Here is a 26,777-nt window from a genome sequence, read left to right as displayed (position 1 = left end):
TTATTTGTTATTTTATCACGTTTTATTAACATGACATTTTTATTCAGTGTTCATCATGTGTTGCGAAGTGATTTGAGGATTTTTGTTATAAATAGGCCATGTGGATGTTACTAATTTTGGATGAAGGTTATCAAAAAAGTTATTGCTAATCGAAGAATTTTTATGCCTGTTGGCAAATTTGCAACAGGAAAATCGATTTCTCTTATACGCCATCGTGTATTGGATCCGCATCGATGGATTTTGAAGTACTTGTAAGTCAAATCGTAAGTCGTAACTTCGGAGTTTGGATTCCAGGCGCCAGTGGCCCTACAGCCCCTACTAAGTACTAAGCCTATAGTATAGAGTAGATTATCGTATCGGTGTCTCGTTGAAGCAAGTATGCAAGATGGTTGCGTTGTGTGTAAATTAGAAGTTGTTGCTCTATTGATTTTTCTATTTGAAAAGCACGGTAATCTACGACGGTATTTAAATTAGTCGGATATTCTACGTTTCTACCTTATTTGCTCAAAATGCAAAAATTTGAGTGGAAGCGCAAGAAGATCAATATTCAGGTGAACTCTGCACCTGTAGGTTTTTCTACAGATCCATTCGATTCCGATTTGGATGACTTTGAGCAGCCTCGCAAGAAATTGGTAAAATATTCTGTTCTATCTAATTTGATGAAGTTTTTATAGTATTTGAGAAACGAAAAGAATTGTTAGCTACATATACATGTTATGATGTTAATGATGTTTCAGATGTTATTGTTAAAATTGTTAATATGATATATACGTATTTGATTTTTAAATCATAATACATGAGAACATGACTAACATGAGAGATCATCTAATGAGCCTGAACTTCATTTCTCTGCTTCAAAGGCTCTTGCACTGGAAGATGCTGCAACTAAAGCAGAACGACTGAAGAAGGAAGGTGTTATCTTGGCTGAAAGTAGGTTCAACTTACCAAACTAGGTTGCTAATCTACCGGTAGTCTAGATTCTACTAATTCTAGAATCTAGATACCTGGCTAAAATTCATAGTGGCAAAGCAGAGAGTTTTTTAGACTCTCCCTCAAGTTCATTTTTTAGTCCTACATGTAGACCAGTAAGAGTAAAGTACCTATCCTGGATACCTGCATTATCATACATAAGAAATTGGTTTAAATCATGTGTAAATGAGGAAATTAAAAATGAACTGATTCTAAAAAATTTGTGGTTTGTCACTATGCCTGGCTTAGTCTGCACTCTGCCGTCTGCCCTAGCTTGTTGACTTGTCATAGCTACCTATGTCAATTCATCATTCCATTTCCATCAATCCTCAATTATTTTGGTTAATCTTTTACATTATTTTCATGTAAATTTTGTTCAAATATCATTTCGTTTTTGATTGTTTTAAAGACAAAAGCTTAATATTCAATACTAAAGTCTAATGACACCTAGTTTATAGCTACAACATCACCCATGGCATAGCCTAGGGCAGCCTAGGCATCAGAATAGGTGAAATTATCTGCAAGCTTGCCCTAGATTGAAATTTTTTTCAAGTAGGAATGAAATTTTGCAACTCCAAACTGACCAATTTTGTATATATTTCGAATCTCACTGCCCTATGGTGGGCGGTGGCACTGGCATGGCCTATTGTACACTGTACCTAGTCTTAATAACAATTGGATAGGAGATAATTCATCTAGTGGCAATCTTGCAGCCTTGAAAACAGGCTGGGGATTTTTTTTATTTTTTTTAAATCAAAAATCAAAGATTTTTTTTATTTTTTTCTGGATTTTTTTATTTATTTGATTTTTTTTATTTTTTTCAGCTTTTATGTCTTTTTTGAGGTGTTATTTTTTATGTTGCAATTAGTCTACTAACAATAACAGTATATGGATCATAATGGATGGCTAAAAAGGGCACTTATTGCCTTCAATAATGGCCAACAGGCCAAGGTGGTGTTTACCACTTTGGGATTTTTGGGTAAACAATTATTAGAAAGGGGTTCAGAAGTCGCCCTCACACCCTACCACAGCTAAGGGAACAGATTATTGCAGCAGAGGTTATGGCCATACCTTGCCATATGTGTGAATGTGCTGTAGGAAACTTCCGAGAATAACTCCAACAGTGTGATGCAGCTAACAAACCTCATCTTCCTGATATTGTTTTCAAAACATAAGTATTTTAAATGGTATGTTATGCTAATCATGAGGAAAATAAACTTTCTTCTTTATGTACCTCCATTACTCTTTTATTTCGCCTCAAAACTGTACAATCAGTTTTGCCCCACCCTGTATAAGCTAGCTAACACATTTAAATTGTATATTGTAATCAATATATAACAAATAGTCAAATAGTTAGACTACTTAAAGCCTTATAAGAATTAGCTAAGCTGCTAGCTACGTACAATGTATTGCACTCTTGATGCCTCTGTACCAAAAAATACTGCATTTATTGGAACCTAATACACACTAAAGGCCACAAGTTTATATACCAATTTGTCATTCATAGTACATTTATACTAAACCATGAATAACAATACCTCAATATAAATTAAAGACTGCCACTCAATATTTTTAAATATATGAAAAAATAAAAAAAAAATCGAAAAAATTGAAAAAAATCATGATTTTTTATAAAAAAAATCAAGTGATTTAATCACATGATTTAATCATTTTGATTTAATCATTGCCAACCCTGTTTGAATATGGTGGGAAAGCTCTAGTTGTAGACTTGTAGCTCAAACAGTAGATATATTCTATTCCATGGGCATTTATTGGTACTCATTAGTGGTGGTTTTGCCCAATTTTCCAGTTTGGCTTGACTAATGATCTATAAGTCCGATTGAGGAAATATGATGCTTTAAATCATTTTTTTACTTGCCTTGTGGCCTAACAAAAAAGCTAACTTCCCTGACAGACATATTAATATTAATACTTGTGAGTTGTGAGGGAATTGGTATGTAGCACACAATGACGGATTTAGGAAGAAGGGTGTACAGCTGCCAGCTACAAATTTAACTTTTAAACAAGCCTTGAAACAAACATGCTCGGCTAAATACAACATTAGAGCTACAAAGTTGCAGCCCAGTGGCCCACTCTTGAAACACCACATTACCATAACCATAAGCCACAGCAGATAGTGACAAACCAGAGATTTTTCAGAACCAGTTCATTTCTAATTTCCTCATTTACTCAAGATTTAAACCACTTTCTAATGTATGATAATGCTGGTATCCAGGATACTTTGCTGGTCTACTTATAGGACTGAAAAATAAACTTGAGGGAGAGTCTAAAAAACTCTCTGCTTTGTCACTATGCCCGGGCAAACTCTACACCACCAACTGCAGGGTCTAAAGTGTGACTATTGCCTCCTCAGCTCCAGTGGGCACTGCTCTTGTCTAAGTGAGTTCTAGAAGATTCTGACATAAAAACCGTGAGCCTCTATTGGTGCATGTTGCCTGGAATGGAAACTTTCATCTTTCCAGGCAACGTGCGCCATATGAGGTACACGGCATTTATTATACAACTACAATAAAAATTTGCATCACTCAGGTACTAATGCTTGAAAAAAAACATTTTTTGAGCAAGTGGAATCGGAATGTAACTGCAATACTCAACCTACAAATCATTCTGGGGTAAATGCTGCTAAGTGGGAAATTTATAATTCATTTAGGTGATGTCTTACAAAGCTGCTCTAAGCAAAGCATGAAGTGGTACTGATGGTGACAACTGTTCAAGTTATTGGCAAAAACTGCTGTAGCAAATGCCTGGGTGCATAGTGATCAGTTCTATAGTCAGTAAAAATTGATGTGAATCACTGAAGTTGTTGAAGATTACTGAATGTATTGTCACTAGTAATAGGTCAGACACGTGAAGAAAATTGTTTCTGTAACAAAATCACAATGATTTTAGATGTTTGTGTTCCAGCGCTAAAGTATTTGAAGCTGAGGATCTGAAAATCATGTCATGACAAGCTAGGTACTGATCTGAGTCTTGCTTTAACATAATTGCAAAAAAAAGGAAGTTAGTTAGTGCTAAAGTGAGACAGAACGCTAAAAAAGTATCTATTAATTGCTAGCCCAGTGCTCGGAATCTGTATCACTGTGAGGTTGATTTTTACAGTGTCATTCTGTTTCTGTGTGAGCTTAGGCAACTTTCAAACGACTAATATCTTTTTCTACTGTTATAATCCATACCAATACCAAAAAAATAATTTTCAACATATTGGAACAGGATAACACCCTTTATTTAATACTTTTTTCTTTTTTGTACTCACTCATTATTTCAGGCTAGATTTCAACTACTAAGATTCTTGATTCAATTGCACAACGTTTATGATTATGAACGTTCAATTGTACAACGTTTATGAGAACTGATTAGAGAGGTCTACTTTCGTTTGATTAAAGATTTCCGTCCTACTCCTACTTTCTTTTCTAACCTTTCTTCTTGGTCTTGATGTAGTAATTTCAACCTTTAACCGTATACAGGTGTCGAAATAATTAGTATCTTGCAAAAACTATAAATCCTGTCGACGCCACCCCCTTATATCGATGAGTACAGTTCCGGTTAAAGGTTGAAATTACTACATCAAGACCAAGAAGAAAGGTTAGAAAAGAAAGTAGGAGTAGGACGGGAATCTTTAATCAAACGAAAGTAGACCTCTCTAATCAGAACAATAAATTGTCTGATATCCATCATATTTTTCACAAGTTTATGATCTGGCTGATATTTTTATGAGCTTTTAGCTTTTAAAAAAAACTAAATATTTTAAGTGTGTGCCATATATGGCACACGTTGCAGTCAATGTGTTAAAAAGTTTTGGTGCTGTTTTTCATTTATTTACATTAAGTATTTTTTAATACATCAAGTAATATAATTATTATTCAATGATTTGATATAAAATTAAGTAATAATACAATGTTGCTAGCTTGATGTGGCTAACATTTGATCGACAACTTTTGACATTTTATTGACAACTTTTGACATTTTATTGACAACTTTTGACATTTAATTGACAGCTCTTGACATTTCTTTGACAACTTAATCATTGACCTTTGATTGACAACTTAATTGACGTTTCCTTGTTCTTTAAAAGCATGGAAGTTTGGCCATGCCGTATTGCGTTCACCTTATTCAAATACAACATGCATGAACCTCGTTTTCCATACCGTTAATGCTATTTTTTTATGTACATCCTGACACCTGAGCTGGCACAACTTCCTGGCTTTGAATTTCTCATGTATGTGTTTTGTTTGTTGGATTCCACTGTGCACTGCAGAGTTCAATGTTAATTAATTTTTTTGTGCATCCTACGGAATTAGTGGCGATTTTTTCTGCCAAACACATCTGTGAAGTTCATTTTAACAAGTGCACGAATCCATCCAATGTCACATTTTTTCCACCTAGGCCTTGTGGCAACATACTACAAAGCACAACCACAAAGCATATATATACATCATCCTCTATATAGCATATCCCCATCCCCATTTTCATCCTCAAGTATTTAAACATTGAAAACTTTTGACTTTTTTTCATGTATTTTGTACTTTATTTTATGGTAGATACTAAATGGTGGGCAGCAATTCAAAAATGGACTGCAGCTCTTTCATTGCAACCTTCAGACAACACTCTCATGGAGATGATGGCTCAAGCCTACATGCAGGTCAGTCTATTTGTATACCGTATATACAGCTACAATAAAACTTCACATAGCAAAGTTTGCACCAATGCTGGAATTGAAATGAAATAAAATGACAAAATTAAAGTTTTACATTCAAATAAACCCCTTTGACTCCTTAACCCCTCGATATTAATATCTTAATAATTTGACTCCTTGATATCTGGTAATCTTGGATTTGATTCTTTCACATATTTGTAAATTTTAGTAATTAGGAAAAATTAATGAGAAATTTATCTGTTTGTCTCCAATTTTTCCCGATTTTATAGTTGAAAATAAGTGATGAAAGTTACCTTATTAAGCTAAGAAAAGTTCTCATAATCCTTTATTCTCAAGGTTGGCGAGTATGTGCGCAGCATCAAATATGCTGAGGAGGCAGTAGCTGCGGCGCCCCTCTGGTGGTGTAGCCACCAGACTTTGGGCAGAGCACTTCTTGGTGTTGGAGAGCTGCACAGAGCTGTGCTCTGCTTCTCCATCTGTCTTAGACTTCAACCTGATAACTCTGAAGTCCGCAACCAAGATCTGAAAGTTAGCCTCTAGGACTATTTAGGAATTAAGCATTACCACTTTAAATCTCAACATTTTTTGGAATTGTGCTCATTTTAGAAAAATTAAGTTATTTGATCTGTAAACTGTAAAAATGAATTTTGGTTGATTAATTTTTGTGTATGGCTTGAACTGTGTGAAAAGGCGTTTATGACCACATTCTGCATAATTGAATTCAGCATTAGCAAACATTCCTTGTGGTCAATGCTAATCAATTTCACTGTGACGAGGCACTTCCATTGAAAAATTACTAAATTCTTGCTATTTCCAGTGGGCTTCACAGCTGCTCTCTGCTTTTAAGGAACTGCAAAGGACAAAGATGCAGAGGCCACAAACGCCCCCACCAAACACGGATGAAGCTCAATCTATTGAAATCATTGACTTGAAACTCAATCCTGAAGGGTTTACAGAAAATGACTCAAGCTCTTCAATTAATATACTAAAAAATGTGCAGTATCCAACGCCCAAAAATATATCAGTTGATAATCGTTTATCCTTAACTGGAACTTCTAGATTTATATCTTCTTGTAGCTCCAATAAGAGTGGAGAAGGCGATCCAAACACTTCTAAAGGAGAAGACACATTAGTCGATTTGAGATCTATGGTGTGCATGAGACCAAAATATCCTGCAAGATAGATGGTCATTGTGATACTGGTTTAAAATAAACTGTGAGGTTGATTTGCTATTTATAAACAATTGTTCTTTATAATATTAATATTAAATATAGGATGTGGATTTAATCCTTTGAATCAAATTAATCCAATTACAAATGTTCTTTATTAACAACATTACATTGATTGATAATCGTGATTCTGATGGCTAAGTATTCAGGCTGGGGTGGCCCAGTGGTTAAAGTTTCAGAGCACTAAGATTGGAGCAGAGAGGTGCGGGTTCGATCCTAGCTCTGTGGGCCAGTTTCTAGTCAGAATCGGCAAGGAAACCAGGCGGTTAAGCTAAGAAAATTTGAAGCAGTAAGTTGCGAGTTCGAGCCCGCAACAAGCTGTGGATGTTTTGCAATGTTAAGAAAGGCTACGACAGTGATCTTTATCTTAGATTGTAGCAGCACGCTAAATGTTTTGTGAAGATTACTGCACTTGTGGCACTTTTATTAGCCGTAACTTGAAATGTTTTCCATTTACTTTACTCGCCCCCTAACGACCAGCGCGCTCTATGAGACCGTCCGGGTCCAGTAGATGCTGCACTTTTATGCGAATACAAATTTCGAGCTACATTAAATAGAGAATAAACCCAACATGCTGACAGAGTTAATATTATTGCTAAGACACAAGTAAAATATTTGCATCAGGTATGCCCTGGACAGTCATGCTTGCGTAAATAGACATTGTCATGCGTTCGAGGGAGTTTGAAAAACCGACCCTGAAACATGTTATTGAATTGAAGACAGAAGGATGATAATCAACTTGGATTTGGAGCGTGGTGACTGAGAAAAGACATTTCAGGGTCAGGCATTTGCAACGGTCATCAGCCACGCATCGCATATTAACATAACATAGTGATGTCGGCGTTGAAGTGTAGGCCTGCTGTGGCCTGTCGCCTATTCTTTTCCTTTTCGTGCCTTGTGCACAGAAGATCTAAAATCGTGTCATTTGACCGAATCTTTTCATGACTGACTATAGTTTGAAATAGCTACTAGATTTCCACCGGGTTCGATATGGTGCTAGGCATTTCAAGTCTGAACATATATTTTCCATAGCTTTATCTAGTCTGCTCTTGAACACGTTCATACTTGGAGCGCCAACGATGTAAGCAGGAGGCTGTTCCACAACCACATGCCGGTGATTCGAAGCGAGAAGAAATGTCGTCGCATGGAGAAGTTGCAGCGCAGTTTTTTTAGTTTATAACCGTAGCCCCTGGTGTTGGTTCTTGTTTCAAATTCTAGTAATCCTTTGGGACCTTGCATAAACCATGAGTATACTTGTATACCTACTTCAATGAGGTCCCCACGCAGACGTCGATAACTGAGGCTTGGAAGCTTCATAATCTTTAATCATTCATCATAGGACTTGCTTTTCAAGCTTGGAATTGTCCTTGTTGCACATCTTTGAACATTCTCTATTAAATTTTTGTCCTTTTCAAATCTCGGTGACCACACAACGATTCCTAACTCTGGATTCGGGCGCACGACAGCAACAAACAACTGTCTCATCGCTTCTGCATCTAGGAACTCGTACGAGCGTCCGATTAATCCAAGAAGTTTGTTGGATGTGTTAGCTTGCGTTTCAACATGCTTAAAAAATTTCAGCTCCTTAATTGTCGACATAAACTACAATATCTTTTTCCACACTAGACTTTTCAATTATTACTCTCTCGTTGCAACCATGTCTTCTCATACTGTAATCTTGCTGTTCATTGGTCTTGCTGAGGTGTTACACTTACCATTAAACCGCAGCTGCCACGTATCAACCTATTTAATTAAACTAACCCTGAGAGGTCACGCTTGTCCAGTGTGTGTACAGACGGGAGACGATAACTTTGCATCAGCAGATGGAGTCTCCATCACTTCGAATTTCAAGTTGGAACGTGCGTACGATGCGCACCGGCCTGTCCGATGACCTCCGTGTCATTTCAGACTTTCGCAAGACCGCAGTGATTGACAGGGAGCTACATAGACTAAACGTGGATATAGCAGCGCTGCAGGAAACTCGACTCCTTGAAGATGGCTCCCTAAAAGAGGAACACTACACCTTCTTCTGGCAGGGGAGAGGTATCGGTGATGTGAGGGAGCATGGAGTTGGCTTTGCCGTCAGGAACACCCTGCTTCGCACGATTGAGCCCCCGCATGGTGGCACGGAGAGAATCCTCATCCTACGTCTTTCAACCTCGGCTGGTTTTGCAAACATCATTTATGTCTACGCACCAACGCTCCAAGCACCGCCTGAGACCAAGGATAGGTTCTACAAACTCATGTCGAATACCATCGACAGGATCCCAATGTCAGAGCATATATACCTCATGGGCGACTTCAACGCCAGCGTTGGGACAGACCACGAGTCCTGGCCTGAAGTGCTGTGTCATCACGGCATCGGGAAAATGAATGAAAACGGCCAGAGATTGCTGGAATTCTGTTGCTACCGTAACTTGTGCGTGACAAATACGTTCTTCCAGACAAACTATGCCACAGGACATCCTGGAGTCATCCCATATCGAAGCACTGGCACCAGCTGGACTTAATTATCACACGCCGCGGCTCTTTGAACAGCGTGCGAAATACAAGAGTATACCACAGCGCCGACTGCGATACTGACCACTCTTTGGTCATATCTAACATCAAGATTAAACCAAAGAAATTACACACTCTCAAGAGGAAATGCCAGCCGAGAATTGATTCCAGCAAGGCCTCCTGTCCCGCTAGAAATCAAATTCTAGTCGAGCATCTTGCGGAGCTGCTCCCTGCCGAACTTGCAGAGCGCGCAGTCGGCTGGTGGTGCTCTCTCCGAAGCGCCTTCTATAATGCTGCTGTTTTGGCCTATAGCATAAAAGAGCGAAATAGTGCTGACTGGTTTGGGCCAACATCGGTGAGTTGGAACCTGCCATCAGCAGCAAAAGAAGAGCAATGCTTAAATACAAAAGTAATCCAAGCCAGCGGAACCTACAGGTATTGAGAGCGGCTCGGAAGCGGGCCCAACAAATGGCTCGCCGCTGCGCAAACAACTACTGGCTGCAGCTGTCGGACAGCATTCAGCGGGCCTCAGACTCTGGCAATGTTAGAGGCATGTACGAGGGAATCAAGCGAGCAACTGGGAGACCGGTGGCGAGGACGGCTCTGTTGAGGTCCAGGTCGGGCGAGCTTATCTCCAGCAGGACCGAACAGTTGAGTAGATGGGTTGAACACTATCTCGACCTTTACTCCAATGTTAACAACGTCTCGCAGGAACCGCTGGACGCTATTGAGAACTTGCCTTCCCTCGATGATCTGTATGCTGAACCATCTGTCGAAGAGCTAAACAAAGCCATCGACATCCTCCCCTGTGGTAAGGAAGCTGGAGAAGATGGAATACCCCCAGAGGTCATCAAAAGTGGCAAGCAGGCCTTACTTGGCCCCCTACACGAGCTCTTGTGTCTTTGCTGGAGGGAGGGCCAGGTACCGCAAGACATGCGCGGCGCAAAGATTATCACTTTGTACAAAAACAAACGCGATCGTAGCGACTGCAACAACTACAGAGGGATATCGCTACTCAGCATTGTGGGCAAGATCTTCGCCCGTGTGGTGCTCGGTTGCCTACAACCTACAAGCCCTCGCTGATCGCGATTACCCGGAATCCCAGTGCGGTTTCAGGGTCCCGAGGGGCACATCAGACATGATTTTCTCATTACGCCAGCTGCAGAAGTGTCGTGAGCAGAGGAGGCCTTTGTACATTGCGTTCGTCGACCTGACGAAGGCGTTTGATCTTGTCAGCCGGAGAGGTCTGTTCTTGCTGCTGAGGAAGATAGGTTGCCCCCCCCCCCCCCGCCCGTCTCCTCAGCATCTTCTCTTCCTTCCACGACGACATGCAGGGCGTAGTCAGCCATGATGGCAATACCTCAGAGCCTTTTAGTATCAAAAGCGGAGTAAAGCAAGGCTGTGTCCTGGCCCCTACTTTCTTCCGCATCTTCATCTCACTGCTGCTCAAGTTCGCGTTCAGAGACTCAACTGAGGGCATCCTTTTACATACCAGAAGCGATGGCAAACTCTTCAACTTGGCTCGTTTGAGAGCAAGAACAAAGGTCCGCGCTGTCCTCATCAGAGAGTTGCTCTTTGCTGATGACGCGGCGCTGTCTTCCCACACCGAGGAGGATCTGCAAAGGCTGATGGGCTGCTTCGCTCACGCCTGCAGGGAGTTTGGCCTGACAATCAACATCAGGAAAACAAATGTTATGGGTCAGGATGTTGTCGTGCCCCATCTATCACCATTGACGGTAAGTCGCCGAGCGTTTCACCTACCTGGTCTCCACCATCAACAACAACCTGTCCCTCGATAAGACAACAACCTGTCCCCCGGCGCATTCTTGATGATCCGTTAACCCTACTACTTAAGGACTAGTGAACTACACAATCCCGATTGAAGAGAAAAGGCAGATATTGCCTAAAATGTAAGCGTGGATAGTTATGATATCAATTTCGATGGCGAATGGACGTGTTGGCCAACGTAATCGATGATGGAAGGCGGTGGTTGGATACGGCTCGATCACTGGCGCCCATGGTTCTGTAAGGTTAAAAGTACGAGAATGATGTAGTTCCACAATTTCTGAGGTCAATATTCTTTCAGAAGATGGTAAACAATATGCTTTGTAATATTTAACGAAGGCTATTGAGTTTTTTCTATGTTGGACGACACAGGTTGTTGTGTAGTAAGTAGGTATATACCTGTATTATTTCAGATGTATATGGCATCCTATTCACCCTGCTAATAAATAGGGCAAATTAAAATTTCTGATTTGTGTGTAATGTTTTATCTGATTTTGTGAAATGTTTTAGTCCTATATGCAGACACGAAAGCTATTGTTGATACGCTCTGTAATCCATTTCAAATGAAAGAGCTAAGACAAATCTGCTCTAAAATAACGTGGATTATCGGAACTTGTGCATCATTTTCAACATTTAACCAGATTTATAGCTATAGCTTCTTATATGTCGTATGCTGGGGGAAGTTAAAAACTTCCGTTGGCACGTAGAAAGCTCACTTATTAAAGTCGGTCTATCGCGAGTAGTCTATCTAGGTAATCAAATTGAATGCTGGTGAGATTGATCGATTAATAACAGATGTATTCCAGAAACTTTCGACGTTCATTCGAATAGTACTTGGAATTTACGATTCAATGCTGTGAAAAGAATGAAAGTTTATTAAATTGTTATTAGGTCACAGGTAAACAAAATTTTCTGTTAATAAAATTTTAAAACTTCGGGTATATCAATAGCATACCTTTAAAGCCTGTACTCAATTGGGTTTTGGTTAGAGCACTACCCCAGCAGCTCCTAGCTGAAGTTATCACTTATGTGATATTGCCGGCATGTCTTTATTAAAGAAAGCTCAATATTGAATAACCAGAGATGCGTGATAAATAACGCATCCAGAAATAACCAGAGATGATTTAAAGAAAACTATTGCATTCACTTTTTCAATAACAATGTAATTCTTTGCTCCCCTATTAATTTTTTTTAACTTGACTTGCCATTTCCTGCTACGTAGCCATTTCCCGCTTGGAAGGGGGAAAAATATTGTGTAAATCAATTGAGATTGCTGACAACCTGGAGAAAAAGTACCAGCTGAGAGAGGAAGGAGAGAAGCTGAAAGTGAGAGGATGAAGACTTGCACTAAATTAAACAATAATTGCTGAGTCCATGGGTTACAGGCGGTCTGAGCACGACTACTTCTTCACCTTCAACCCGGCATCAAATCAATTAAATAAATTCTCTTTTAAATGGCTCAATTGGCAATGAGACATGCGTACGTTGATCGGTTCGATCACAATCAACAGAAAAATGCTCAGAAACAACCATTTGAACAGGATTCATGCCTTAATTTTGGGTTACAGTGCCGTATAATCGTACTGGAATACGAATTAATTAATTTTCTTTCATCTTAGTGAGATATAAAAAATTGTGCAATATATGGAATTTTTGTCGTATCATAAAAATTTTCAACGTTGTACCATAAGAAGTTCACGCGGTGAGATCAAGTGCAGTTGGGATCTGTCTCACAAGTCAATACAAACATGGCGGCGCGTCCTCCGTTTCCCGGTACCCCACCTCCTCCAGGAGCTCCTCCTGGAGTAGTTCCTCGTTATTCTTCTCCCCAGGGTGGTCCTGGAGGACCTATCAGATACCCTCAACAAAGTTTTCCTGTGAGTTTCAAAACTATTATATATTCGCTTCAAATTTCAGAGTGGTTTGTTGCAAATTTCTAGGTAGGCTTTGTTTGTGATTGTCCCACACTAATATTAATAAACGTACAGTCTGAGTGGCAAATCTTTGAGTGGACTAACGTACAGTCAGAGTGGCAAATCTTTGAGTGGACTTCTCCTAAGCTGATTAGGTCCTATGAATCTATGTTGATCCAGAAAAAGGCAAACAAGTCTCTCACTTTTGGTGCATATTCTTCTTTGTGTTAACTAGACTTTGAGCCAAGGAATTGATTGTTTTTGCCCTCAATTTTTGGAAAATGTAACCCTATATTGCAGATTGAGTATGGCCTTCATTCCAGGGCTGGAAAAGTCCTATTTTCTCTGAAATATTGCAGCTCTAATATCATATAATTTCAATAGCATAGGTATGAAATCTCATGGCCCTAAATCAAGTAATCTAATGATTTTCAAAGAGTAAATCTAATGTCATGTATTTTTATTTGATTGAAAAAAGCTCCATTTGCACTTTGCAAACGTGTCATTTTATAAAATTTACAACTTTTATAAAATTTACTTCTGCAAACATGTCATTTAATAAAATTTACAATCTGCACTGTTTCAACAATCCCGTCAAAATATCCTGTCCTGCACCACAAAACAACAAAAAGTCTACATAAAATGGTAACTTATGGATTGTGTACGCCATACTGCAAAGTTGCAGTCGTGTCAGAGCGCCACTATGCAGAGGGTGGATGCAGCGTCGGCAATCATAGTGGCAAAGCAGAGAATTTTTTAGACTCTCCCTCAAGTTCATTTTTGAGTCCTATAAGTAGACCAGTAAAGTATCCTGGTTCCTGGATACCAGCATTATCATACTTAAGAAATTGGTTTAAATCTTGAGTAAATGAGGAAATTAAAAATGAACTGATTCTAAAAAAGCTCTGGTTTGCCACTATGTCGGCAATATATGGATTTTTAAGCCCAAAGCGTCGCCGGCCATTTTAAAGATGCGTTGCCGGGTACTTTTTAATGAAAAGCCATTTACGCTGAGTAATGACGAACTATTTACAAGCCACGAACTTATTACAAGGTTGCATGCACGTGTTACCCCAAATAACTAATTTTACCCTAAAAACAGTCCGGTTGTACAGCAAGTGTCAACTGAAAAAGTAATAAAGCAGTCTGACCGCTCTAATGTGTTGTTGCACAATTGCCATTTAAAATTTGCGTTCAAAAATTTTTGCGAAAGAGCATAGTCTTAATTCTCGCGTTCAGAAAACATTTGTTGACCTCAAAATAATAAGACATTCTCCTTTGTCACTATGGCCGAGCACCAACAATTTTGTGCACCAATAAGCCCTGAATCAAAGGCCTTGGATCTCTCTGAAGTGTCTGGACATCCACCAATCAGCCGTGAATGGAACCTGCTATCTGTATCCAACCCTTGACATCATTCTGCTTTGAATATTTTGAGCTCTATACCCTCCAGACATGAGGTCGCATAGCCTAGAGTCGAATGGCCATCCACCACTGAACGTTGAGTTGAACTTTATCACTTTATACCCTGGCCACCGCTCGAACTGGAACTTGCATGTTACAGCATGCAACCATTTGACTTTGTCCTCCTCTGTCCTTGCATGAAACCTGCAATGCACCACCAGACCGCAGATCTAATAGGACTTCCAGCCATTGTTAAATTACATTATTTTACGTTCACCGCATCTGAGGTTAGGTTTCAGATAGCATAGTTCTGTTCCAAAATTTATTGTCCTTTGACCAGTGGCCTTTCAACCGTGGGCTGGTTTGATGCACCGCCTAGATACGGATGGCTTGGTGACGAATATCACATTGGCTGCAAGGCACCTGCGTGCTATGTCCGAGTGGCGCTGAATTTTTTCACAGTATGGCAGATGATGCTAGGCTATTCAATTGCTGGATGTTTCTCCTGAGGGCTGATTGGTCTAATTCAATTGATTTGTTCTGTCTGGTGGCTTTCAGCTGCCTATATGATTGTCCAGAAGTGTTCAAGGCTATGTTCCAGAAGGCAGGAATCATGATGGTCCACTACATCCAGGGCAGTGATGATCTTTGGCAAGCAACCCTTACATGGCCAGGATCGTGTTAAAAAAACAGCTTGCAGACAAGAAGGCAAGTGCACTGCAAGTTCTCACTTTCAAGACATGAGCACAGGACTTCATGCAGGCTGTAGTCCAAACGCTACTGGACAAGAGCCCTATCAGGTATGGCCTTGGTAGGAACCTGAGATGGCTGGTGCCAAAAGTGTTCATCAAGAACTCGAAGGAAGCTGACAAGACACAGTAGAAGTACTATTGATGCCAAAAGATTCCCTAACAAGATTCCGTTCAACTAGGAAATCATGACACACAACATGAAAGAGCAAATGGTGGTTGCCCTGCAACCCTGTGGTTGATGATGTTGCACATGTTGGTGGCCTGGACAAAATGACCATCACCAAGATGCTGCTTGCAGCTGGCAGTGCCAAAACAGCCTACAATGATTATTTGGCATCAGAGAAAGAGCAGAATGCGGAGGCCCAGGTGAGGAATGCTTTGTTGGATGAGCTAGATGAACTGAAGATGAAGAAAAGGTGTACAGAGGGCATCAAGGCGCTTGAGCAAGCAGCTGATGAATATGCAGAAGCAATGGAGAGAAATGGGGATTTGAACATTATTGCAAATTTCAACGCAATGAGACGATCTTTGAAAACAAAGCTGGTGTTGAAATGAACATTAATGAAAAAGTTGATGAAATAGCTGCCAGTTGTTAGGGTAGTGGGGTTGAAGAATGTTTTAAACTGTATTGACATTATCATGTACAATCTAGTGTGCATTACTCAATATTTGTTGTGATTTGACACTTGAATTCATAATAATACCAGTGTGGGCTTGATTTTCAGATACATCTCATTTTTGTTCCGCTGTGTCTGCCTGCTCTATGCATTTACACATTTGATAGTTATCAACTGTAGGAGATGATAGAATATGCACAGTTAGGTTTTCAGTCATGCTAAACCTGTTGTATACGAGTCTTGGAAAATTATATTGATGGTCATGGAAAAGTCATGGAATTTTTTTCTAAATACCAGTAACAGGGTTGGCAATAATTAAATCAAAATGATTAAATCATGTGATTAAATCATTTGATTTTTTTTATAAAAAATCATGATCTTTTTTTTTATTATTTTCAATTTTTTATATATTTAAATATATTGAGTGGCAGTCTTTTATTTATTTTGAGATATTGTTATTTATGGTTTAGTACAAATTTACAATGAATGACAAATTGGTATATAAACTTGTTGCCTTTAGTGTGTAGGTATTAGGTTCCAATGAATTAAATGTTTTTGATACAGAGGCATCAAGTGTTGCAATACATTGTACATAGCTAGCAGCTTAGCTAATTTTTATAAGGCCATAAGCAGTCGTCTTTAACTATTTGACTATTTGTTATATATTAATTACAATCTACAATTTAAATGTGTTAGCTAGCTTATACGGGGTGGGGTGGAATCGATTGAGCAGTTTTTAGGCGAAATAAGAGTAATGGAGGTACATAAAGAAGAAAGCTTATTTTCCTCAAGATTAGCATAACATACCATTTAAAATACTTATGTTTTGAAAACAATATCAGGAAGACGGTGTTTGTTAGCTGCGTCACACTGTTAAGGTTGTTCTTAGAAGTTTCCTACAGCACATTCACACAGATGGCAAGGTATGGCCATGCCTCTGCTGCAATAATCCATTCCCTTAGCTGTGGTAGGGTGTGAGGGTGACTTCTGAACGCCCTTTCTTTTAGATGTCCCCAAAGAAAGAAATCGCAAATGCTCAAATCAGGTGACCTTGCAGGCCACTGTAAATCACCCCTCAGAGTCCGGGAATGTGCGTTTCAAAACATTGAGTGACATTTGGGCTGTGTGAGCTGTAGCCCCATCCTGCTGGAACCACATGTCTCCTAATGCTTCATTTTCATTCCTCCAGGAATGACTCCAACTGTTTTGCAGCTAACAGCCACCATCTTCCAGATATTGTTGTCAAAACATAAGTATTCTAAATGGTATGCTATGCTAACCTCTAGGAAAATAAACTTTCTTCTTTATGTACCTCCATTACTCTTTTATTTTACCTCAAAACTGCTCATTTGGTTCTGCCCCACCCTGTATATTGAGAGGTTGACATTGGATTGACCTTTTAGGCAATTAGAAAGATTTTCCACCCTAACACGAGTATTCTAATTAAAATATTTAATTTCAATCTTTAAATATATGAATTTAAAACTAGAAACAAAACAATTACAATTATAAGACTATACATAAAATAATTAAATGCAGTGAATGTATACCTATAAAATATTTGAATTGTGCACATGTTTATTTCAAACAGTGTTAGTTTTTCTCATAACTTGAGTTTTGTTTCAAGTCGTATGAGGTTTGTTTTGTTATCGTTCAGTTTATCTTTGGTATTGGTTTATTGGTCTGAATTAAATTAGAACAGTGCAGTCAGTCACTCAGTCACTACTTGTCGGTGTGAAGGTAGAGTGTAGAGTCTGGTAGATTTATAGGACATAAAACTAGTAGATTTATTGATAGTGCTGTGCACTGTGCTATTAGCTACCTATCTGTTGTGTGACTCTTCAATGTTTAGAAGATCTGCATTCCTGAAGTGTTTTTGTATATTGAAGCCAGTTAAATGGTCAATATTTAGCTCATTACCTTGCTCCATACAAACTTTACAAAGCTAATGAACAGACTTATCAATAATTGTTTACCCAAAAATTGCTAAGTGGTAAACATCACCTTGGCCTGTTGGCCATTATTGAAGGCAATAAGTGCCCTTTTTAGCCATCCATTATGATCCATATACTGTTATTGTTAGTAGCTAATTGCAACATGAAAAATAACCTTTCAAAATGACAAAAAAGCTGAAAAAATCAAAACTAATCAAATAAATAAATAAAATCACCAACCCTGACCAGTACACTCCCTGCACATAAGTGAAGAGAAATGTTAGTGTTGACTTTTTTAGGGTAAAATTAGAGATTAGGGGTAACACATGCACGGGACTTGGTAAAAAGTTCGCGGCTGCCAGCTTGTAAATAGCTTTTAATGGCTGAGATAGGGAATTCACAGCTTGAAGAAATTGAATCATGGCTTGAAGAAATTGAATCACGGCTGGCAAATCCATAAACCACAGCTCCAAAAATTCAGTCACAGCTCACCAAGTAAATATACTGTCAACTGGGGCTACTCGGGACAGTTTTGAGCGTTTTTTGTTAATAACTGTTAATAACTTCTTATGATGAAACATTTCAGAAAAAAGTTTAGGCTCATTTTATAGCTCTTTGCGAGGGCTATCAAATGGCATTGTCAAAAAAATTCCATATGTTATTCCTAAGGTGCCAGAAGCAAAAAAACGAGTGTCGCGAGTAGCCCCGTCGAATGGGGCTACTCGGGACACTTGCAATAAAAATTCATTTTAAAATATTTGAAGCATGCAGAGTGTACTCATCCATTACTAACAGTACTCTGAAGTCCTCCTCTTTCATTGTAGATGATGTAGAGGTAGAATAAATGACTTTTTCAGTGATTTTTACTCATTTTTCCTTTATTGATGATATTACCATAAACATTAATTACCTTCAACTGGGGTGACTTCCACCACGTTTTTGATTTGCAAACTAAAATGAGGTTGTAAATGCCGGGGTCATAAACGTCAGGGTTGTAAACAAGGTCATAAACGCCAGAGTGACTTAGGCCATCGTTTATGTCCCTGCTTTTTTTGACGGTACAGAAGTCACCCCAGTTGACGGTACAGAAGTCACCCCAGTTGACGGTACCCTATTATTGATGGGATATTACTGTATTATTGATGTGATATTACCTTATCCATGAACATGCCATTGAGCATTTACAACAACCTTGTCCACTGCAAGCTTCATATCAGCAGCCTTATAGCATTTTTTCTGTATCTGTAAGCTCACAGGATGGCTTGTAATTTCACACCATTTTAATTGGGTTGAGTGAATTTACTAAAAAATATATAACTCAGCACTCACTGCAGTGAGTGACAAAGAGCGAATTTTCTCATCGACAAAAACTTGAGGTCACAGACAAACGGACAGATGGACGGACAGACAGACAGACGGACATGGCAAGCACAATAGTGCTCGTTTATGCGCCATGCGCTCGTTTATGCGTCATTTTAATTGGGTTAAGTGAACCTACTATGAAAAAAGATTGTGAAAAACATACCTAAAACAGAAAGGAATGTTTTAGTGACAACCATCATATATTTTGGAGAAATAAATCATAGTTTAGGTCAGTTACTTTTCATTCTATGATGCCCGGTGCACAATTATATATATGGCATTCTATGTACAATTTTGTGACGACCGATGATGCACTAATTTTTCGATAAGTGAAATTTTTTTGCTGAGTGAGGTAAATGTAATCAATATTCTTTGTTTTTAATCCATTTTTTCTTAACTGGAGCCTTTGCTTACTGAGGTTCTACTGTAAATGCGTTTTTGGGGGTGTCCCGAATAGCCCCGCTGTGCGGAAATGGCCGCAATTTTTTTTTAATGAGATAGGACAATTCCGTCAATTACATTTTCAAGCCGACACCTGGGTGCATCTTTTGTGTAAGTAAAATTTTTTAATACAGTGAATATTTTTTTGGCTACAGACCTTAGCAGAAGTAACTTTTCAAAATAGCATTTTTCACCATTTTTTTCAGGAATTTTTCAAAGCTAGTAAATGTAGTATTTTTCAACTTCCTTTATCCTACATAGATAGGAAAAATGTTGACGTTTATGCCACTATATTTAGTTTTGCAATATATCAATTAGTTTTGCTACTATAGTTTTACGCCGTGTCGGAGGACTGCCCCAAGTAGCCCTGCCCGTCCCGAGTAGCCCCTGTTAACGGTATCCCATGCCTGCTTCCATTCATGGTAATGAATTTACATAGGTGATCAACTAATATTGAGTTCTATAAAAGTATAAACAATAAAACCATTAAGTTATTTCTATCTCAGTAATAAAAGACTGCAAAGGGGTTGGAATAAAATAATTTTTAATACAGTTTCTAAAATTAGATTGATTAGACTAGAGGCAGACATAAGTTCAGGCATGGAATATATCCATTTGGCAAGTCACAACTGAATTTTAAGCTGTGGTTTTTAAGACCATTTGCCAGCTGTGATTCCATTTCTTGAGCCATGAATTCCATATCTTCTGCCTTGAAAAGCCATTAACATGCTGCGAACTTATTTACCAAGTCCCTTGCATGTGTTGCCCCAAATCTCTAATTTTACCCTAACAACAGTCAATCAGCAACACTAGGTGGTGACAGGTGTCAATCAGTCAACCTGTCAGTCAATCGGCAACACTACAACTGGAGACAGGTGGGCCTGTCACCAGGGGTAACCACTACCATGATGGTTAGTGGTAAGCATTTTTTAGAGGGTGCACGGAAAATGAGGGAGAAGAGGAGGCTGGAGAGAATGGAGGCCAGGAGGGTGTAATGAAACGAGCAATAAAAAGTAAAAGAATGGTAATAATAATAAAAATAAAATGTAAGGAGAAACAATCTAGTGTTTTTGGGAGCTAATAAGATTTGTGTGACTAATGTCCAAAACTATCGTGCAATAAATGGGACCAAGCAATAACCTACAAAACAACATATTTAAATTGAAAGTATTCTCCCTCCCCTTTACCATTCCTTGTTTCTTTTATTTCATCAACTTATTACTTGCATCTAATAATTACACAAACACTGCACTTTAAATCTTGTCTCAATATCTTGAATCTTGTACCTGTCTCCTCTTTTTCCCCCTCCTTATGCCAAAAAATAATATTAAAATGAATGTGTGACGTGTGGCAGCTAGCTGAAACAAAGGCCTGAAATCTGAAGATCTTTTCAGTGTCACTACGCTCCAAATCCAAACTAACATTTGTCTTCACTTTAGTGATTATGCAGTCTGACTGCTCTGATGTGACTGCAACCATGTGATCTTTGAGTGAATGTTTTGGGTTGACTTGTTATTACCTTCTGCAGGATATTTTGTCTGGAGCATTAAAGTACGGTGTATTGTGGAAGTTGAAAATTTTATGAAATGACATGTTTGCAAAGTGCAAACCGCAATTTTTTTGATCAAACAAAAATACTTGACATTAGAGCTTCAAGATTTCATACCTACTGGCTAATTTTTTACAACATTAGACATGATGCCAGACTAAATTTATTGTCATAAAAGTTTATCTAGTGATTGGTTAAAATATTTTTTAGCATGGACGTGGTGGAAGCTTCAGCAATGTTTCTGGAGGCAATGGAACTGCCGGGGCTGGATCCCCACATCCTCGTCCTCCCCCTCCTCAGCAGTACCTCACCCGACAGCCTTCACCAACTCCTGCAGTCGGGAAAAGACCTGCACCCCAGAGTAAAGGGTGTGTTTCAGAATAAAATTTAAAATACCCAAATGTAAATCAGGAAATATGTTGTCCTAATTTTTTATTCAGCTGCTCACAACCTATCTTTTCAAAATGACAAACTTATTGTTATTTTCATAATTTATCAAGTTTCATAGCAGCTGGGTGGTCTAATTGTCATTCATAGTGATATTTACCTGCAACTAGTCATCTATTTTCTTTTGTCAGTTTCCTAAATAATTTTCTAATCTTCCTGTTTCATTTGGTAATAACCCAATTCTGTTTCACAATTGAATGACAGAAAAAATGCTTGGTAAAGGTAATATTAATATGACAACTTTGTGTGGTTGAAGTAAATTCCATCATAGAATCCTTTATCCCTTTATCTTGTATGTTAACTAAATCAATAAAATTTATTGGATTATCAGAGGTGGCACAAGTGGCAGTGCTGCTCCAGCCACTCACCCCCAGGACTACCCTCACTCTGGCAACCCTAAAAAGAAGAAGAAATTGGCAGAGAAAATCCTTCCTCAGAAAGTATGTTAGCTAGCAGAACTGTGTTATTAGTTTCAAAATTTTGATTCTCAGCATTGAATTTTGAATTTATTGTAAGGAAAACTATTTGTTGTAATTGAATCAAATCATTTGAGGTATTCAAGTAAGTAACTTGGTTGTCTATAATCTTCCTTACATTCAGTTCATTCATTACTCATTAGAATTTAAAGAAAATTTTGTAAACTAAAACAATTTTCCAGAAAATTTCAGACACCTCAATGTTCATAAAGTTCCATTTCTTTATTGCTGATGTAGCTGCTGCTTGAATGATTTCATATTCATTCTCCATTCTTTTGCAGGTTCGGGATTTGGTGCCTGAATCACAAGCTTACATGGACCTTCTTGCCTTTGAGAGGAAGCTTGATGCGACCATCATGCGCAAGAGGTTGGATATTCAAGTGAGTTTTTTGAGCCTAAATAAATGAACAAAAAATCATAGTGGCAAGGCAAAGACTTTTTTTTTAGGCTTCCTCTTTCAGTCGTATGACTTGACTGGTAAAGTATCATAGATACCAGCATTAACATATACACCTATAGATATTGAAAAAATTTTGGACTTTATTAGTGAATTTAAAATGAAATGGTTTATAAAAAATCTTTGAAAGTGGACAGGTCATGTTAGGTTTGGCCTGACTGTTTCCTTTGTGTTGTTGCCCTTTATATTGGCTGTATGTATGGCCATTTAATTTTCGTTTTTATTTTTAGTATCTTCATGAACCTGGGAAAACCTTGCAGCACAAAAATTTGTATTAGAATTTTCACTCATCCAGTAAACTTGATGTAAAATCATGTTTTGAATACCTATTTATATTGTTTGTGTTGCCAAGCTAGATTATTTACTCCAATTCACAGGAAGCTTTAAAACGCCCAATGAAAGTGAAGAAAAAGCTGCGGATTTTCATTTCCAACACTTTTTATCCGGCCCGGGGCGAGGGCGGCGCTGCAGGTGGTGAGGGCACGAGCGATGATGCCACTGTGGCTTCATGGGAGCTTCGTGTTGAGGGTAGACTGCTTGAGGATAACAAAGTTAGTAATTATTATCATTCTCTTGTCAATCATTATTCTTCTAATTTTCTCAGGAAGCTTTACATGAGTTTAGAAGTTCCTCGCCCAAAAGCTCAGGACTTTAATGTATATATATTATATAATATAAAAAGAATTTGATTGTTTCAGAATAAATGTAATAAAGTGGGTATTTTTTATGAAGTATTCCTTTAATTTAAATATGTCTTGTAACAGACAGAGTTTTTGATGAGGATAGGAAGGATTTTGTATCTGAGTAGAGGATACAATAGTTGAGGTTACTGCGTCTTGTGTTATAAAACAGTTTATTGATAATAGACAATTTTCTTGAGAAATGATGTGAATGTAATGTGGATAATTCGACTTTGTACAATTGCATCAGTTACCTTGCTTGCCTGTAGATTTATGAAGCACATTTTTCACTTGTTACTGAAAAATTCAATTAATTTTAAAATTATCAGCATTCATCCATTGTGTGTGTGCAGCCAAGTGAGCCGAGCAAAGGCAAAAGAAAGTTCTCATCTTTCTTCAAGTCTCTGGTGATAGAGCTGGACAAAGATCTGTATGGGCCTGACAACCATCTAGTTGAGTGGCATCGCACTCCCACTACGCAAGAAACTGATGGTTTCCAGGTAATTTTTTGTTTACCTTGATGTAGGTAGATACATTTTATACTTGTATAGAAAATAACACTCCAATTTAACTCTTGCTTCAATTTATGGAAAACGTTTTTTTGCGTCTTTTAAATTAAATTTAAATTTATAAATCACAAAAGACAAATTTAAAATTTTGATCAAATCCTTTCTTATTTTCTCTAAAATAATAAAATTGCAGGTCCACATAATATCCCGAATAATTTTCAATTGTATTTTTTATTTTACATGATATTAATGTAATATTTGTTCTTTTTGTAGATTTTTCTTGATCATTTGAAATTTCCACAATAATTTTTTAACGATTGTGTTAAATTTGTTATTATAACTGCATTTCTCTAACGGTGCGGTACCTAGTGCGGGACCACTTCTTATAAGTTGGTAGTGAGTATCAAATAATGAGGATTTTCAGTTGTAAACCAGCTGACTTGGCCAGACGTTAGCGGCTGAGGTTGAGGAAGCTGACGGATCAGACCTGAATGGTCTTTCATAACAATTAAGATCAGATAAGACTGACTTAACCTTTAGTCAGCTGTAGACTCGTATTTCTATGTAATTTTTTAAGGAAAATTTTTAAAGTTCCATTCCTGTCTGTTTTATCCAGGCTGGCATATTGTTAGAATTGAGTTACTTGATAAATGAATCGAACACATCAGTAAAATTATTATTGAAACAAAGGCTCCTGTTAAAATTATTTTCCTGTTAGTTTTTCTCGCCTCATGAAGAATCATTACTACATCTTGTTCAACCTCTTCTGCTGTAGTATCTGTGAAAGTTGCTAAGCCTTATGAAATCGTTTAAATTGCAGGTGAAACGTCCAGGCGACAAGAACGTGCGCTGCACCATCCTGCTGCTGCTGGACTACCAGCCCCACCAGTTCAAGTTGGATCCTCGCCTGTCTCGCCTGCTGGGGCGACACACCCAGACGCGTCCTGTCATCATCACCGCCCTCTGGCAGTACATAAAAACTCATAAGCTGCAGGACGCCCACGAGCGAGAGTACATCAACTGTGATAAATATCTGGAGCAGGTGAGTGAAGCGTGCGTGATGAATGCATGGAGCAGGTGAATGGATGGATTACTACGATTATGATGTTGATGAACGGCTTTTATGATAAATTTTGTTATGATGAGTCAATGAATTTTGCAAGGCTGTGAGGTTTACTACCCGAACTAATTTGCAAAGTTATTTATAGGTATCTATATCTTTTATGCACGTTTTGCTGAAGACCAGAGCTTAGTTCTTACAAGTCAAAACATTCTACCTATACCTTCCATATCTAAATATTCTATCTCTTAATTCCATATTTCTGCATTCCAAACAAAATCCTCTATTTATCTTTAGCGGTAAAAAAAGTGCCCTGAAAATTAGCTAGGAATCATGGTTGCTAAACATGCAATAACCGTGCAAAGTTTTCACCAACTTGATTTTTTCAGATTTTCAATTTGCCTCGCATGAAGTTTGCTGAGATCCCCGGACGCCTGAACCAGCTCCTCTTCCCCCCCGACCCCATCATGATCTCGCACGTCATCACCGTCGAGGGGCCTGAACAGAAGAAAACTTCCTGCTATGACATTGATGTTGAAGTTGATGATAACCTCAAGGTAATTAATCACCTCAATTAATAATCTCATGCTAATTAACTTTTGTTAGCTTTCAGATGATTAAAGTTTATTTGGATTATTGTTGGTCTTAGAATATTTTTTATTTTTCATTAGAAAATTTAACTTGACAGATCTCAGTAATTCATCGTGAAGGATTGAATATTAATTTACAAACATATCAACTGCTTCTGTTTTCATTTTAACATTCTTCAAACGCAACTTCTCCTAGTGCAGTTATATCACCTATATCGTAATTTTAGTCTTGCTGATTTTACTATTTTATTTTTCAAATTTTTTAATTTTAATCATCATTAATGAAATGTGTTTCCTCATTTATCGGGTTATTCCATTTGCAGAACCAAATGAGCAACTTCCTGTTGAGCACCAACAGCCAACAGGACATCCAAAACTTGGACAGCAAGATCCACGAGACCGTCGAGACGATCAACTCGCTTAAAACAAACCGCGAATTTTACCTCAGTTTCGCCAAAGATCCTCAGCATTTCATGCACAAGTGGCTCTTGTCTCAGAACAGGGACCTGAAACAAATGACGGACGTCGTTGGGTGTCCTGAAGAGGAACGAAGAGCTCAGTATTATTACCAGCCCTGGACTGGAGAAGCCGTCAATAGATATTTCTACACCAAGATCCAACAGAAGCGCGCCGAGTTAGAGCAAGCGCTTGGAATCAGGAGTAACTGAGCATATTTTCATTGATTATGAATGTGAGTGGGGAAAACTTGCTGTAGTTTTCCTCAAGAACAATCGGAGATGGTAAATTGCTTCTTGGATACCCAGGTTCATCAAAATAATTTGTATTTGTGTAACTGAACTTTTTTTTGTTTATTTTTAATGAAATGACATGAATTTTTTTTTCAAATCTTGTTCACTCTAAGCATTAGATAATTCCAAAAGACAGAAGCACTTCGGAATTTTGAAGAAGTTTCGATGGAATACAATTTCTTTGCATTTATTTTATTTGGAATTCCTGGTAGATACTTGATTTATTAATTTACAACAGTATATATATGCTTACACATGTGAAAAAAACGTATTAGCTAATACTTTCTCTTTGCGCTTGGAAATATGTACATAGGCACTAAATTGTGATGTATTAAAATTGTCATTAGGTAATTTTGAGTTCTTAAAATATGATAATATAGACTTTAAAAAACGGTATCTGAACTGAAAGAAGTGAATCTAGGCTTGCGATCACTTGCGAATAAAATTCCAATATATTAAGGTTGAATTTATAAGACGCCAGAACATTCGCCATAGATGAGATTAAGAATCTGCCTTGAGCAACTCGGCAATTAATAAGTTATTATCTGTTTTGCAAGAACACGCGCCGTTGCATTGCCAACGTTATTTCTAGCGAGACTCTTGGTCCCTGTTTGCTCTCGGGCAGGAATTAAACTGAGATATTTGTATCATTATTTTTATTAACCCTATTCCATGGCAAT

At 38.1% G+C, this 26,777-nt stretch overlaps 2 protein-coding genes across 3 annotated transcripts; both read left to right on the top strand.

Moving 5' to 3' along the window:
- Positions 1-19: 19 nt before the first annotated feature.
- LOC108680372 (tetratricopeptide repeat protein 33) lies at positions 20-7,074 on the top strand. Of its 2 annotated transcripts, XM_018169181.2 has the most exons (5): positions 20-632; positions 861-930; positions 5,529-5,629; positions 5,981-6,172; positions 6,462-7,074. In XM_018169181.2, exons 1-5 carry the CDS (start codon positions 510-512, stop codon positions 6,825-6,827), a joined length of 852 nt encoding a protein of 283 aa, XP_018024670.1. In that variant the 5' UTR covers positions 20-509; the 3' UTR covers positions 6,828-7,074. The 2 variants fall into 2 exon arrangements, with proteins under 2 accessions (XP_018024670.1, XP_047738094.1); XM_047882138.1 differs by lacking the exons at positions 20-632; positions 861-930 and adding an exon at positions 3,264-3,369.
- Positions 7,075-12,868: 5,794 nt separating this feature from the next.
- LOC108680379 (brahma-associated protein of 60 kDa) lies at positions 12,869-26,744 on the top strand. Its single transcript, XM_018169189.2, has 9 exons — positions 12,869-13,034; positions 21,340-21,497; positions 21,908-22,016; positions 22,334-22,432; positions 22,887-23,060; positions 23,543-23,689; positions 24,519-24,740; positions 25,148-25,315; positions 25,672-26,744. Exons 1-9 carry the CDS (start codon positions 12,906-12,908, stop codon positions 26,014-26,016), a joined length of 1,551 nt encoding a protein of 516 aa, XP_018024678.1. The 5' UTR covers positions 12,869-12,905; the 3' UTR covers positions 26,017-26,744.
- The last annotated feature ends 33 nt before the right edge of the window (positions 26,745-26,777 follow it).

This window comes from Hyalella azteca, unplaced genomic scaffold, assembly GCF_000764305.2.
Source record: "Hyalella azteca isolate HAZT.00-mixed unplaced genomic scaffold, Hazt_2.0.2 contig9715, whole genome shotgun sequence".
Classification (NCBI taxonomy): domain Eukaryota; kingdom Metazoa; phylum Arthropoda; class Malacostraca; order Amphipoda; family Hyalellidae; genus Hyalella; species Hyalella azteca.
The sequence above is the reverse complement of the archived record's forward strand: the minus strand, read 5'-3'. Positions and strand labels throughout refer to the sequence as shown.